The sequence below is a fragment of the Drosophila santomea genome, chromosome 2R, assembly GCF_016746245.2.
Source record: "Drosophila santomea strain STO CAGO 1482 chromosome 2R, Prin_Dsan_1.1, whole genome shotgun sequence".
Lineage (NCBI taxonomy): Eukaryota > Metazoa > Arthropoda > Insecta > Diptera > Drosophilidae > Drosophila > Drosophila santomea.
Window position 1 is genome coordinate 9,554,932 of NC_053017.2, and position 15,849 is coordinate 9,570,780.

At 44.0% G+C, this 15,849-nt stretch overlaps 2 protein-coding genes across 2 annotated transcripts; both read right to left on the reverse strand.

The window, feature by feature from the left end:
- Positions 1-677: 677 nt before the first annotated feature.
- Positions 678-12,282, reverse strand: LOC120445160 (protein suppressor 2 of zeste). The gene is made up of 6 exons (XM_039625335.1): positions 11,985-12,282; positions 9,102-9,350; positions 8,663-8,918; positions 8,337-8,577; positions 4,257-7,743; positions 678-2,844 (listed from the first exon to the last, which is right to left on the reverse strand). The coding sequence occupies exons 2-5, from the start codon at positions 9,289-9,291 to the stop codon at positions 4,264-4,266; spliced, it is 4,167 nt and encodes a 1,388-aa protein (XP_039481269.1). The 5' UTR covers positions 9,292-9,350; positions 11,985-12,282; the 3' UTR covers positions 678-2,844; positions 4,257-4,263.
- Positions 12,283-14,510: 2,228 nt separating this feature from the next.
- Positions 14,511-15,212, reverse strand: LOC120446300. Its single transcript, XM_039627207.1, has 4 exons — positions 15,165-15,212; positions 14,955-15,110; positions 14,728-14,895; positions 14,511-14,666 (listed from the first exon to the last, which is right to left on the reverse strand). The coding sequence occupies exons 1-4, from the start codon at positions 15,210-15,212 to the stop codon at positions 14,511-14,513; spliced, it is 528 nt and encodes a 175-aa protein (XP_039483141.1).
- Positions 15,213-15,849: the final 637 nt, after the last annotated feature.

Here is a 15,849-nt window from a genome sequence, read left to right on the forward strand (position 1 = left end):
TGTCCCGTTGTGTGGCAGCAACTGCGGCAGGACTCTGCGGCTTTGTGGGGGAGTCAGTGGGCACACTCGCGAAAAACGAATCTATTTGATTGTCTAGCAATCAAATAAAATTCTTGGTTAACTTCCTTTGGACGTGGCAAGTACCACAAACGATTGGTAATCTTAAAACAAAATCAAATCAATTAGCTATCTTCTATAAAAGAACCTATGTAAGTACTTTTCAGTTTAGTACAGATGCAAAACTACTATCAGTGAAAATCGTAAGTTTGTTACTTCGAAACTTCAACTGGTTGGCCCCGATTGTTTGCAGTGCGGCCCACAGTAGCGGCGACAAAGGGCTTTGGTTTAGCGTGCTGCCATATGTTTCCGGCAAGTGGTCGCCCACCGCCCATCGCCCACCGCCCATCGCCCATTGCCACCCACTCTTTGATGGGCCATGAAAAGCGTTGAAATCCGCAGTGCCAACAAGTAAACTGCGGGCCAAGCGGGGTTGGCAAGGCATCGGTGATTTGTGGACCCCAAGGCCGAGGATGGCGGAGGATGGCACGATGCCACGATGCCACGTCGGAACGATAGAACGATGGCTCTGTAATTTGAGCCGACTTCCTTGCAACGAGGGCGACACCTTCTGTCCCTGATTTATCCACAGCCCATAAAAATATAAAGCCACACTCGCATTTGTTATACACTGTGTTCCATTTTTCATGTTTTTATTGTTTTCGAAAATCAGCTAATTTAACTTAGTGTGTGAGGGGTGTGTGTGTGTGTGTGTGTTTGTCTGTTTGGTTTTTGGATTACATTTCGAGGGTTTTTCTAACAGTATTACATACAGATGTGCATACAATCAGATGTCTAAACATATATACGCGTTATATTTAAGTATTCATAGGTTTATTTAGTTAAGGTGTCCGAACAGTACAATAATATTCGCTTAAATAAGTCGAGCCTTTCGTTCAAAGTGCTCGCATATACAACTAGATATACATATATAGTGTACATATATATTTCAATAATAGGAATAAATAAATATACAACAATCAGGAGTCGAGCCAAAGTTGTTACTGGGGAATAGCTGGAGGTCGGGTTGTGTCGATCCGAGGCCTTCAATTTGCTTGATTGCCTGGAAATTATGTTAATTTCTCGCCGATCATGAGGGATGCCGCCAAACGGACGGACAGGGGTTGCAAAAAAGATACGGACAAACAATGGGGTGGATCTGCCACCAATGTACTTAGTCTAGGAATCCAGCTATTCCTCTAACTCATATAGTTCAGGGTTTCTTTGCTCCCCTTATAAACTTTATAATTCTTTCTTTGCTTAAAATATGTACAGAGCATATACAAGATAACAAAAAAACAAAAAATATCAGCTAAGAGCAAGTGGAGAATTAATGTACGAAAATCTAAAGCCTTTTTCGAGTGTACGAATATCGTAAATATAAGAAGAAGTTTATCAATATTTGCATAATGCGTGTGTGTTTGCGTTTGTGTATATATTACTAAATATTTCATTTGGTCGAAGCTCTAAAAAAATTAAAATTCATTTCCAAGTGCTGGGTGCTGTGTGTTGTGTGCTTTTTTGTTTTTGCCTGGCTTCGATTTTTAAATTTATGTACAAAATTCGTGCTGCAATTAAACGTAACGCGCTTAAACAACTAATGCGACAGAGTATCTACAAGATATATATATATATATATGTATGCATATATATAATTATTTGGGTATATGTATAGAAATATACGCACTGTGGCAGTGCGAGTTTGTTGTTTTCATTATTCCGCTTTGTTTGCTTTTGTTTATTGTATATGCCCAAGTATTGTTTTGTATCTTTATGCCTGACACGCTCGCTCGAAGCGGCGCAAAATCGTTAAAATTTTATCGCCCCGCTGAGGAACGTGAGTGAGTGTGTGTACGAGTATATCGGGTCGGGTCGGGTCGGGTATCGGGCTGTATCTTTCGCTATACGCGAGTGTGTTCCTTTCGAAAAAAATCTAGCAGCTAGCCCAATACCACCACCGAATTTTCACACTTCGTGGCAGTTTTTCCGAAGGGTGTGGGCCAAGCACTTTCGGCACTGAGTGTGCTGTGTGTGTAATCAAATATTCCTGATGCGATTTCCGTTTTCGTATCAGTTTGTGGTTTTTCCTCTTCTTGGCTTTACCCTAAAACCGTTTTACTATCGCGCATTTGAAAATAATTTCGCTATTTATTAGTATTAGTACGTTTTACTTCATCGTTATTTCCTTCGTTTGCACTTTCCCCAAAAAGCAAAAGGCCAAACGAAGATCTATCTATTAAAGGCATGTGTTTGTGTTTGTGTTTCTGTTCGTGTGACCTTATCGCGGTTTAACACATATTTGCTGTTGATATTTTATAATTAATTTTGTTGTTGCTGTTTTGCCTGCTTTCGAAAATGCCAGCGAACGCCAGCGCTTTTGATTATTATTCTCCAATTCTCCTCCTCGCTTCTCTCTCTTTCTCTCAGCTGGGTTATTTATTAATGAATTTTGTTGCTGGCATTTTTGAAATTTGCTTGGATTATTTATTTAGTCGCGTACTAATTCGATTGCATATGTATGCAAATGATGCGGTTTTCGCATCCAACAGATACATTCCGCTGTGTAGATATTGCTTAGTGTTGTTCGGGTTAGTTCTAAGGCTTACGATCCATGCTAGTGGTTGATTAAATTGCACTTCTTCTTCGGGAGCGAGGTTGTGGAAAACTTGTGCTACAGCAGTTGTTTATACGGCGGTTGTTTTTCATCACCTCAGTTGTTGTCGGTATTTCGCAGATTCTCCAGCGGCGCCACAAGATACATTTGCGTTCCGCACAGCCAAAGAAACGCTGCAAACGACACGAAAAGAGAAAGAGAACGAATGAAAATGTTATTCGCCTTTCTATGGGTGAAAATACAAAATGATGTAATGACTCTACTCGGCCGATGTTCATTAAAAGGCCAAACCAAAACAGAACAAAAAAAACTAAAACCCAACCAAAACAAAAACAAAAAACGAAAATTAAAACAAGAACGTTTGTCAAAGTCTAATGATAGGACTACTAGATACTCAGTGTTTGTTGTCTACTGGTTTCTCCATTTTTTGTAAATTGATTTGATTGACTATCATATGAATATTATTATCAAGAAAGATGTTTTTTTCATTTGAGTTTCGTGAAAGCATTAGACATAATATATTGTGTAATAGACATTAGCTTCGGCTTTATAAAACCTAGGGCTGAATAGTAAATAAAGTCCAGATGCTCAAACGGACGGACAGAGTTACGGACAGGCATTCATTTCTGTCAAGCTGAAAACGTTTACACGAGTTCAAAATACCTTTAGTGCTCTACGACAAACGGGTATACAAAAAACACAGAGCAAAAGTCAAAACTCAGTGCAGTAACGTCTAAAATAAAAGCAAAGCGTCGTATGAATGACCGACCAAGACCGCTGTCGAGTGACGAACGACAAACAGAGCGAGATGGGAGACAGATAGAGAGAGAGAGAGAGAGAGGGCGAGAGAGTACGTGGAAGAAGATACATTATTTGTGTATAATGACTACTTGAGAAAAGCCAAAGCAGAAAAGGAACAACACAAACAACAACATCGGCCAGAAAATCGAGGCAAAGAAAACGCAAAACACGAAATGTAATTTGTATAATTTGAGACTCAATTCCATCGAGTGTGGGAAATGCGCCAAAAAGAAAAACTATACAGCCAACTCATAAGGGAAGTGGAAAGCACAACAGAACTAGCCCCATGTTCACGGGTTCGAGGCAACTGGCTCTAACTGAAGAGTTTGTTTTGTTAATGTAGCGTAGAGTTGAACAGGTCACAATGCATCGTTAAACAGAAATGCAATCAAAGGAGTCTGAATTAGGCTCTAAACAAATCTTCTACTGACCATCAAACAGATCACATTCCGGAAAACTTAGGAAAGCTTAAGAAACTTAGAATATACTATGTATGTTTACTATGTAGAATACAAAACAATATTGTGGAAATATTTGTAAACGTAATGGATATAAGTTATGAATTATAATAAACGATAACGTGGCCAAGAATTAGAAAGATGTAATGAAGTTTAGATAATGAAGTTTTGAAGAAAATACCCAAAACGGGAAGTTCGAGTTAAGTGACTTAAACTTAAGTTATTCACCAACAGGTCATGCTAGTTATTCATGGAATGAGGATGACTCCATAGTATAGTATGGTTACCAGATACCCTTACCCAATAGAAATCAGTGCAACACTCACCTTGTGACTAAGCGGAACTCGCCACCGGGGCATTGGCAATCTGTACGGGTGGCTTGGCCATGGATTCCGGGACTGCGGACACACCGGTGACCGCGGCTGGGATGGTCAGCAGTGTGCTGGCCGCCGACACAGTGATGGGCGTCTCCTTGGGCTCTGGCCGCGACGCCAGCGTTGTGGTCGTTTTGGCCAACTCCGGAGATTTGGCCGCATTGGAGCTGAGAACGGGCGGTGCCTCCTCGGCGAGAGCGGCGGCCTTGGCCTCGGCTCGAATATTCAAATTGGCGGCCACTTGATCGATGGTCGTGGGTTTCTTGGTCATTGCCCGCGGCGACGTGGCTGCACTGCATCCAGAGCTGCCGGTTGAGCTGCTGCCACTGCTGCTGCCACTGCTGCTGGCACTGCAGCCCGTGGTGTTGGGACTTAGAGATCCCGGATTGCTGGTGGAGACCTTTAGCTTTTCATCGGCACGAACCGTCAACGGTTTGCTGATGCTCGCTGCCGCGCTGGCCGCTGCTGGCTGATTGCGGAAAGCCAAAGCCGATGGATTGGGTATGCTCCTGACCGAGGCATTCTGTGGCCTCACCAGCGCATTGGCATTCTTGGGTTTGGCGGTACTACTGGAGCTGGCACTGCTGCTACCACCGCTGGCCGCCTTTATGGAGATCTTCTCCCTGGCCGTTGCCGATTCCGAGAGCATATGCAGATTCTGCAGATCATCGCCGTTGGTAGTGCCATTCGGGTTGCCACCGCCAGCAGTGGTGGTCGATGGTCCACCATTGCTGTTCGCCGATATATTCTGTTTGATTTTGTTTAAGGCTGCCTCCAAGCTGTTGCTTGTGCTGTTGTTATTGTTATTATTATTATTCGTGTTGTTATTATTATTATTATTATTATTGTTGTTATTGTTGTTGCCAGCGGGCGGTGAGTTGGGCGCCAATTTGGCGTCATTGTTGCTCCTGCCCGGGTTAGCTGATAAATCAAGTATATCGGCATCCTTGGCTAACGCTGTTCCAGCTCCCGCTCCTGCTCCTGCTCCTGCTCCTCCCGCTGCACTGGTGGCCGATGTGGTTGCTGTGGCCGTTGCTGTTAGAGCCGCTTGCACTGCTGGCCGAAACTCGCGCAAACTCGTTTTGGACTTGTCCAATGCGGCAGTGCCATTGGTTTTGCCTTGGCAGCCAGCTGCTGGCGGGGATTTCTTTGAATTGGCTTCCACCTTTGGGCTCGACTTTGATGGAAACGAGTGCGGCTGTGGAGCGGCCGTGTTGCGCAGATTTATTAATGCAGGCGGTGATGTGCGATAAGCATTCGAGTTCGAGGAGCTGCCCTTGCTGTTCCTCTGGCCACTGAGCGCAACTGACAGCGGCGGCGACTTGACAATCGCCGGAATCGTGGTCATCGGCATGGGCAGCGGCAGCGGCAGTGGCAACGGCAACGGCAACGGCATTGGCATTGTCGGCATTTGGCAGCTCCGCTTGGCCGCACCATGTCCGCCAGCCTGTTTGGGCAGAGCCGCTGGTGGTCCCATCAGGCGGGCACTGGACGATGCCGGCGGGCTGAGTGGTGGCATCGTTAGACCCTTGCCTCCTGCGCTCTGCTTGCTCACCGGCAATCGCACTATTTCCAGCGCAGGCACATGGCTATTTGGCTCCGAGAAGGCATAAACCGACGACGGTGTGGCTCTGGGCCGCGGCGTAATCGTCACTTGGCTCGAACTGTTGGCCGGACACAGCAGTGGCAGCGTTGGCTTGCCGCCCAGCTCGGGCAGGCCATAGGATCGCATCTGGGGATTGGGCAGAAAGGCGGCCGCCTGACTTTTGGCCTGGTTGCTCGTCTGCATGTGCAGCTTGGCCGCATAACTGCTGGCCATCGCCTGGGCCTGGCTCAATCGCGCCTGCTTGGCCGGATGCGATTCGTCCAGGGACAAGGATCGCTTTGGCATCTTGTTGGCCGCACTGGCAATGGAGCTGGGTGTGGACTGGTAGCGCTGCATGTGGTACATGTTCCGGTGGGTTGGAGCTTGTGGCACCGCAAAGTGTCCGCTGTTCGGCTTGCGATTGTTGTTGCTGCTCAGCGGCGGTTTGGCGGTATTGGTTTTAGCCAGGCTCTGCTGTAGTACAGTCTGAGGTTGATGTGGCATTTGCTGTTGCTTCGATTTTCCGGGCACTGTGAGTGGCGCAGTTGGCGTTGTGCTGGGTGTATACGCTTTGAATAAACTGGGCGGCAGCGGTGGCGATGTGGGCAAGGTTAGCTCTTTCATTTTGGGCAGCACCACAAACTGCTGCTGTGGCTGCTGCTGTTGTTGCTGTTGTTGCTGCTGCTGTTGTTGCTGCTGCTGCTGTTCTGGTTCGGCGGTGGGCGTGGGCGGTGGTGTGGGTGCCCCACCCACCACCAGGCTGTTGATACTCCTCGCCTCCTCGCCGAGTGTGCGATTCAGAGCCTCTGAAGTGCTACCACTGTCCAGTTTCAGCTTCTGCAGGTCCAACTCTCCGCTGGCCAGCGAATGGGAGCGCTTAAAGTCCAATTTATGATTGGGTTTGGCCGTAATCTTCACCTTCATTTTGCCATCGGTTTGCGAGCTGATCTCCGCGTGCAACTTCTTTCGCTTGCCATTCGCATCCTTCGGCTCCTTGGAGTGCTTCTTCTTGCGCTTGCGATGGGAACTGGACGTGCTGGTCGATGTACAGGCATCGGCGGTGCCCAGACTGCCGCTGGATCCATTGGTCGAGCTGGAGCACGAGGACATGGGCGAGGCATTGGGACTGTATTTGCTATCGGGATTGGATGCACTGTGCGGTAAAGGCTGCTCAATGGGCTTCAGGCCAATGTTCTTGGCATAGGTCTCCAGGTCGAGCTGCTGAGCTGAGGAAGGTGAGGAGCAGGAGGTATCCTCCAGTCGCGGACCCGCCGACAATGGCATACTCAGCTTGCTCTTCATGCTGTTCAGCTCGATCTTCAATTTGGGCAAATGGCCCACTCCCTTTCGATTTGCCGTCTTCAGCTCGAAGTTCTCGGCATCTACGTAGGATTTTCCGAGTTGCGAGGGTGGAATGCTAACCACGATATTGGTGTTGGCCTCCAGAGGCTGTTGTTCCCGTTCCCTTGGCAGAAGGAACTGCTCCTGTTCCGGCTCGCTTTTAACTTTGGACACGGCGTAATCACTGTACCGCATGTCGTTGCTACGCAGACTTTTGAAGTTGCTCACCGGACTTTCAGGTTCCGTTTCCCGTTTGCTCGTCGTCAATCGTTTGTTTTTCGACGAGGGAGAAACTTTTGGCGGAGTCTTGCACCGTACCTTGGAACGCGGAGAGCCGGAGTCCATTTCCGATTCCAGGTCCTCGGCAAAGGTCACCGATTTGGCCGACTTGGGGCGACGTACCGAATGCTCTGGTTCAATGTCCTGGTTAATCCTGGATAGGTTGTTCTCATCGTTTTTTGCTTGCTCGTTGTCGTAAAGCAGAATCCGGTAGCAGAAGGCCATGGGCGATTCCTAAATACGGATGCGCGGAGAGGGGAGAAATAGATGGGAAAAGGGCAGGTTGACAAGGGTGGAAAATTGAAAGTGGACATTGAACGCTAAACTGCCGGCACAATTGGATTGGGTTGTTTCCCCTTCCGCAAATCTATTGGATTATTGGGATGAACCGCAAAAAGGGACAATACACCACCGCCCCCCAAACAGAAGAAAAAAGGGCGTATTTAACACTTAAAACTGACCGATAATGATAAGATGGATATGCTTTATACTTTCAAGGTCCAATTTGGCAGCGGGATGACCGCAGATCGTGTCAGAATTTTCAACCCTGTTTTCTCCCCCTTACTGTTACGTAGTTTTTGTGATTTACTGAATGAAAATAAAATTTGTTTCAATGCATTGAATATGCAATGAAGAATACTTTGCTTTCTAAAAATGAACTTAAAGTTTTTACAAATGCATTGTCCCTTGGCTGGATCCCTTTAGGTGGACTTAACTTAAATTTTTAACCCATTATCAACTTAAGAAGATTCCCAAGATAGTTCTATTAGTATCCCAGGAGCATCTTTCTCTTTGTGAGGCATAATTATGGGTGAAACATCACTTACCCGACTCCAGTTGTAACAGTAGGCCACGTCCATCAGCGTGAACTTGGAGGGCAGTACCTCATCCTTGTAGGTGACCTCCACTTCCACCAAACTGTTGTCCGCCTCTATGTTGTACTTGGAGCAGAGGAACCTTTTCAGTAGCTCCACAGGCAGTCCGGCGGCACATTGCAGGTAAATGGTGGGAGGCACCTCGCCAGGACCACACTGATGCAGCATGGCGGGATGGTATTCCAGGGACAAGCTGTTGAATATAGACAAACAAAATGAGGCAAGAAGTTGATTAGTTTTACCATTGTAACCACTACATTCCTTCGGCTGACACATACCTTATGAGTTCCGTGGTGGTGAAGAACTCCTGCTCATCAGTCGTCGGTTCATCCATCAAATCCTCGTGCTGCTCCTTGAAATCAGCCAGCTCCTTGCACTCCCTTTGATAGAGTCCCGGCACCAGTTTATAGATCAGCGATCGCAACGTATCATCCGATTTCAGATTCAATTCATTGATTTCCTTGCCTCCGCTGGCTTTGCAATCCGGACAGTAAACCGCTCGCAGCAGGTGCTTTAGTATGCAACTCCGGCAATCTGTTGAGAAATTAGTGCATTTTGTGTTAAGTACCATCAATACTTAATGCCCAAGTAATGCTAAAGATCCGCTCAGATACTTAACTTGAATGTACATAAATGTAAACTAATAATATAAAGTAAGTGAGTGGTAAGTAAATGGGTTACTTCTCCATCAAATTAAGATGAAAGTAGACAACTTACAGGTGTGATAGCAGTAGTCCACTGTGGTTGGTTCGATCATGTAGCCGCGACAAAGTCGGCACGTTATCAGATCATGGAACTGCCGAACATCCCGGGATGCTGGGGATGCTGGGCATGCTGGGGTTGTGGACTCCATAGCGACGTGTGGTTCCACTGGTTTCACTGCGTTGTGCGTGTTTTGCAGGTGCATCTTCCTGCCAATTCTGTCTGCCTCAATCCTTACTCGTAGCAGCCTCTTTCAATGGGGTCCTGGAAGGGGGGAGGACAAGGGGATTGGCGTTAGGACTTGGCATATCCATGTTTGGCATGTGCTCAACAAGTGACACAAGTGTGACAACTGATGATGGCTAATCAACTGTTGTTGGGGTCTTTTTCATAATTATGACGAAGGCACGGGGAGGGAACGGGGTAACAATGGCCAAGCGAAAAGTAGCAAAAAGACACCACAACTGTGAGAACCAACAGCCAGCACACAATCCCATCAACAGCAACATCACCATCACCATCACCATCACCATCACCATCATCGTCGTCATCGTCATCATAATCATAATCATCATTGTTGTCGACATTTGTGGTCGTCGCTCGTCAACAAAAAAGCCACAGAGCCAGATATATCAGCCGTGTATCTGTATCTTGTCCCAAAAGATACGGCAACGTCAGCACACTCGCACAATACAGAAAACTTTAGACTAGTAAGGCAGCCATCCATATCCATGAATCGGAACAATGTGCTTGCAGCTCACAAAAATATGAATAAAACAAATAGAATAAAAAGCAAAAGAACACAAAAGTAGCAACTTTGTGGGCGGGTGAAAAGTAAAGCGGGGAGGGGGGGGGGGGGTCTCTGGGAGGTGGGGTCTTTGGTCTTTCGTACGCCCTTCGTGCCACAGAGGGCACCTACCGAGAGAAGCCGAGAAGAGCCGAGAGAAGCGCACCGAAAGCGATGTGCACTCGACGGTGTACTTGAAGCTAGTTTTAGCTTGGCGCCCCCCCCCCTGCCTCCTTCTCTGCCCCCCCCCTTGCCCCCACCCCACCCATCGCCAGTAAAACTACGAAAATTACGCTTTTGTGCCCTGCTCACCAGTGGAAACTGAATTTTCATCATTATGGCGATGCCCTGACGATGATTGCGAGTTGATGGCGCAGGCAGCCGAGAGTTCAGGGCAAAGTTCAGGGCATAGTGGATCAGCAGGTTGTTCGGTTACCTCCTAGGAAACTGGCAACTGGGAACACTTCAAGATACTCTTGGGTCTATTGAGGAACGCCTTGTGTTAGATATAACAAAGGACATGGAATATGTAAGTCCATTTTCGCCAACAGCTTCTGAAAAGTTCGATTAACTTGTATAACTCTAAACCATATTTTTTGTTTAAATGCACATAATTCCATATTTTTTACCATGAATGGTACTACTAACATAATTAATAAAAAATAAACTTTAAATGGATCTACAAAACCTGCTTTACAAAAATAAATACTTTCTCAAGTCCTACGTTATTTGTTAAATACATTTTATTATGAAACTTATAAAACGGTTAATCTATAGAAAGTACAGCAAAACAATACAATTATTATCAGTATGATAAAGAATTGTGCGCCAAGCAATTTGTTTTGGCCGAATGCTTTTTCTTAATTTGCATTAGAGATTCCAGCATTTGCATAATTAAAAACGAAATTGCGAGAAACGATAATTTGTTTCTGAAATAGGCCATCTTTATTCGCCTCAGCTAACTGATAGTACGGCATGTAAGTTGAAGATTGTTGAATTGTGACTGAATTCGGCACTGCATTATTCATTATTCAACTAAGTATTCTTCAAATGGAAGCACTTCCTAATCCACAGCCACCCCAGCAAAGGCGCCCATCGAATCGCATAGCGCAACCAAAAGTCGCATCGCTTCGCCCATTTTTTGTCTCCGTCGTTGCCTTTTGATTATTTTCGTTTGCCGCTCACGCGAAAATGGCACGCAAAGAGGAGGGTGCAATGGTGGGGAGAGCGGGAGGCAGAAGAACGGAGGCTGTGCTAGCAAAACAAAAAAGCAAACAAAACAAAAACAAAAGGCCGAACGGCTTGAACTAAAGTTGGGCAGAAAAGTGGGTGGTTTGCGTTCGTGTGCCTACGCCCACTCAGCTGGAAAATGACAGTCCAATGTTTGATGACGCTGTTAAATTGATGACGTCGCTGGCGAGCGCTTTTCTTGATTTTTTGATTTTCCTTAGCCCGCTTTCTGTTTATACGCCGCAATTTCGTAAAAGGCGCGCACTCTCACACCAACACACACACACCCACACACACATGGTCACAGCTTGAAAGTGTCGGCAATGCAATAACAACAATAACAGTTAGACCGGCACGGGCGCCCGCAGGGTGGCTACACACATACACTTTGCCCATTTCTCTCCCACTCTCTATCTCAACAACGTTCGCACACACACACACACACGCAACAAGCTGGCTGTTCGAAAAATGAACTCACAAAAAAAGTCGAAAACATGGACGAAAATCTACGTAAAATCGCAACAACACTGGGAATACGATTTTTCCGCGGCCGCGTCCAGAGTTCAACTGAAATCCAATTCGAGAAATCCCGACTGCCACTTGCGCGCTCAATTCGCCGTTAAGCGAGAGCGCACGACACACACAAAATTGTATCTATTCGCCGCGGCGAGAGAGACGACAAACAAACTTTCTACTTTTGCGCGGGCGCATTTTCGCCGACAGACGACGTTTTCGCCGCACGACGAAAATTCCAATACGCGGCGAGAATAACACGCACGCACACTAGAGCATTTGTGTTTACAAAATTTTCACCCATACATGTGAGAGGGAAAATTTCATACTCCCTTTCCTTTTTTGGTTTTTATTTCCCGCATACGTACTCAAAGCAATTGCGTTGTTACTTCAAGAGTTTTCCTCTGTAGCATTTTTCCTTTGGATTTTCCATTAAACTAAATCCATTCGCCGACACCGACACACACGCGCTTTCGATTACTCCACTGCCTTCACGTCTTCTTCTTCTGTCACTTCAGCTGCTGTTATCGATTTCTCGTACACGCACAGATTTTCGCTGCCTCTTTGTCGCACACTCTCGCGCTCTCTCCCTCTCGCACTCGTTTGAGCTCGCGCCACGACAAAAATATATTCTCCGTTCCGTTTCACAAAGTGCACGGCACGAAAAGTTTCCACAGACTGATTCTGATTAGACCTGCTGGCGCTGTCGCTGCCCAAAATCGCTCTGCGTTTACGTTTACGCGAAAGAGCAAGAGAGAAGCGAAACGAGAGATTCACGAGAGAGCCGCACGAGTGAAACACGAGAGAGCAAGAACAACAACCACTGGCCTACCGCATCGCTGCGCGAGCGAGATGACAAGTGAGGGGCGCTCGGCAACAGCAGGCTATCTGCGTCGCACTCGCACAAATTGAGCTTACGCTGTGACTGTGTGGGTGGCGTCGTTTCTAATTGAATCCAACTGTCAAATGAGAGAGATTAACGCACATATTCGTATGTATGTGCGTGCAGTGTGCCCGTGTATTGGCCTTGGCGTTTATAATTAACACAAAAATGCCCGTTTTCGCAGATTTTTTCTCCTTTTTTTTTGTTGGTCTGTCGTTCGCATTTCATTTTGTTGAAATCCGCGACGAACCTGTTTTTGGCCATATGCAAAGTGCGTTTTCTCGCATCATTTGCCGCCTCTTGATTTCCGATGCCGAAAAGGCGGAAACGGTAAAACAAAATTTGCATTTCAAAGGATTTAGGCATTGTCCTTGAATAATTTTTCACACTTTCCACACAGAGTGCTTTTATGCACGACTTAGCTTACAGTATAGAGGGGATAGAAAAAAGTATCGCGATTCATCGAGTGATGAAAATAAACGATGACAATTCCGCAAAAAACTGCCTGTTTTACACACATATTTTAAGGGTAACACCTTCTATATCTTGTATTTTAAGATAATTGTTTTAATACGCCTAAATTCAATCGCTCCCAGTACTGGGAGCAGGGATCAGATATTGTGCATTTTGTTTCAGCAATTATTACAGATCCTTTGAAAAGATGAGCTAGCTCACATTTGCTACAGAAAAGTGCTGGTCGTATCCATTTTAACAATTTTAAAAACCGATGGGCACTCGCACTCGACCATTAGATAATCGTTACTCAAGTAGTATGGCAGTAAAAAAATACACGAGCTGCACATTGCTCATCTTTCAAATAAATTTCACACATTTGAAGTTAACTTTTTAATACGTTAATGAGAAAATGTGGAAAACACATTACATGAAACACATACAAAGTGTTAAAACCTATACCAATTAAGAAAAAGGTACACTAGATGCGGTGAAAAGTATGTAATAAGTAGAACCAAGCGCTTATGAATATATTCTTGATCAGGATCACTTGCAAAACTGATCTGGTCACGTCCGTTTGTCCGTCCGTATAGAACTAGACCTACGTTATGCAGTTTTTGCTCATTTTTGCTCGTATTGGTCCTGCAAATTTCTATCTTTTAGTCAAAAGTATCGTCAATTTTTTTATTATTTCTTTTGCTTCTCTTATCTATTGAAATGTTTTGTATTGATTGGTAATGGGTATCTGCTAGTCGAGTAATTCCATTTAGAGTATCTCGTGTGCTTTTGATAGCATTATTAAAGTGATCTGGCATTCTAATCCGATGCAAGCCTTACTTGTCTATGAATTCATTGCATGCAAATGCAAATGAATTTACCATTGATTGCAGAGATCCACGAAATTAACCAGAACTTACACTCCAATTTTTGTTGAAGAGGAAAGGTTTTCTTTTTTTATATAAAGAATTTCTCTTCTGATCAAAAACTTGGAAGGCAGCGAGAAAGTGTAGTTTCCATTCATCTTTAACGATAACTGTTTAGAATTACAAATAAAGATTTTAAAGTTCGTTCTTCATACCCATTATTTTCTAAAACAACGCTTATATATATACAAATGTTACAAGAAACAGTTATTTAATAGAGTTTATACCTCTCTCTACTGATATAGATATTTAATGATCCTATCAACCTTGTCGAATCGACTGAATACATATATTCATTTGTTGAATTGCCGCGTTTAAATACCCATAGTTTTATAGTTTTCAGACAATATACCAATATGTTTTATACGAATACAATTTTTATGATAATTAGTAGTCATAATTACATTATTATCATTTGAAATACGTCTCAGTGTAGATATTACCGAATTTTAAGCGTTCTGGTCTGTAAATTTTGAATGTTTATACGAATCCAATAATTGCACAGCAATTTATTTCCATTTATGTAGCTTGCCGATCAGATCTTTGCTTTTTGGGGAACATATTTAAGTTTGAGCTTGAGCGGTTCTGTTTCTGTTTATTTCTCTCTGTGTATGCCTACATTGGGATTTTGGGTTTTATGTGATTGTAAAGTGTAGTCGAATTATAGCTCGGTTAATGCCATAAGCGATCCAGTTCATTTTTACCATATATACTCCCTCAGGAAAAGGAAGAATTTTGGTTACGTAATGGTTAAATTTCTCTGTTGATAGCTTTTCAACCAATATGTCATGCTGAAAAGGAAAATACATCTATATCACAAACAAAATATACAGTTTTTTTCGCATTACGTACGTCGAAGGGGCAGGTATGGTTCATATTGGAGGCGTCTTCGAAAACACTGAAAATGAACTTAAAAATGGGATTCGAGTTCTGATTTTCAAGAAATTTGCAGCCATCTACAGTTACATTGTAGAGAAATGGCTTATAGCCACTCAAGCGTTTGTAAATGGCCGTATTCACCTGTGTACATAGGACGTAGAAATGTTAATAAGCTAGGAAGTATGTGTTGTACAACCTACCTTGACTGAGCGCACAGGAGTTTTTAAGAGATTAACTTTAAGGGAAATGTATTTGTACGTCCGGTTCACGGATTTTATGTGACAGTACTCGATCCCGCAAAAGTTTCTATCCAATGCCTCACACTGGAAATTCGTGAATTCAACTAGAGAATGCACCTACAATGAAGAAGCTGCAGTCGTATTTATCGAACAGTTTAATTGAAGCTTTACCCCTTCGATCAGATACATAATCACTAGGAACGCCACGGAAAAATGCATTTTTCTACGCACTTTAAAGCGGGAAGGTATATCGACAACTGATCGAAACTTTAAAACTTAGCTTTAAAGTTTAAACTGAATGCTATCAAGCTATAAACATCCAAAACCAAATTACACTATTTTTCGGCAATTACCTAAAAGAGCAATTAACCATTGAAAACCGATTACCGATTAAATGGTGTAGATTAATATGTTCAGATACAAGATGGTGTAATTGCCTTTATCTACTTGATATACATATGAGGTACAATTTCATTCTACGACTTAGGACAAATATATAAATATATATATGTATATCTTAATATATAAAATAACAGTAGAGCTTCTATAATGTAAACTAATAGCCACCGTTATTGGCATTAAATTTAAACAAAATAAGTTGTGCTACAAATTACGTAATTGTGCAAGGAAAACATAGCCTGTTGATTGGGAATTAGTTAAAAAATTAAATACAGTAAACAAACATCATTATTATATGAGCTTACTCACACATTTGGATAATTTTAAAGAGGTCAACAGCTATGAGTTCTGCGTATGAAATAAATTAGGCGTTTCCGACCTTTTTAAGTCCGTTTGACACTGTTTGACCCCTCCACTGTAGACGGTATCATAATTTTGGTAAACTCAGTTAAGCACC

Excerpts from the sequence above, each read along its gene's own strand:
- LOC120445160 (XM_039625335.1), bottom strand. The coding sequence starts at position 9,291 with ATGCACCTGCAAAACACGCACAACGCAGTGAAACCAGTGGAACCACAC. Across the intron at positions 8,919-9,101 it reads GGACTACTGCTATCACACCT|ATTGCCGGAGTTGCATACTA; the intron begins GTAAGTTGTCTA and ends ATTTCTCAACAG. Across the intron at positions 8,578-8,662 it reads ACCACCACGGAACTCATAAG|CTTGTCCCTGGAATACCATC; the intron begins GTATGTGTCAGC and ends TATATTCAACAG.
- LOC120446300 (XM_039627207.1), bottom strand. The coding sequence starts at position 15,212 with ATGCATTTTTCCGTGGCGTTCCTAGTGATTATGTATCTGATCGAAGGG. Across the intron at positions 15,111-15,164 it reads TTATGTATCTGATCGAAGGG|GTGCATTCTCTAGTTGAATT; the intron begins GTAAAGCTTCAA and ends TCTTCATTGTAG. Across the intron at positions 14,896-14,954 it reads CTCCTGTGCGCTCAGTCAAG|GTGAATACGGCCATTTACAA; the intron begins GTAGGTTGTACA and ends CTATGTACACAG.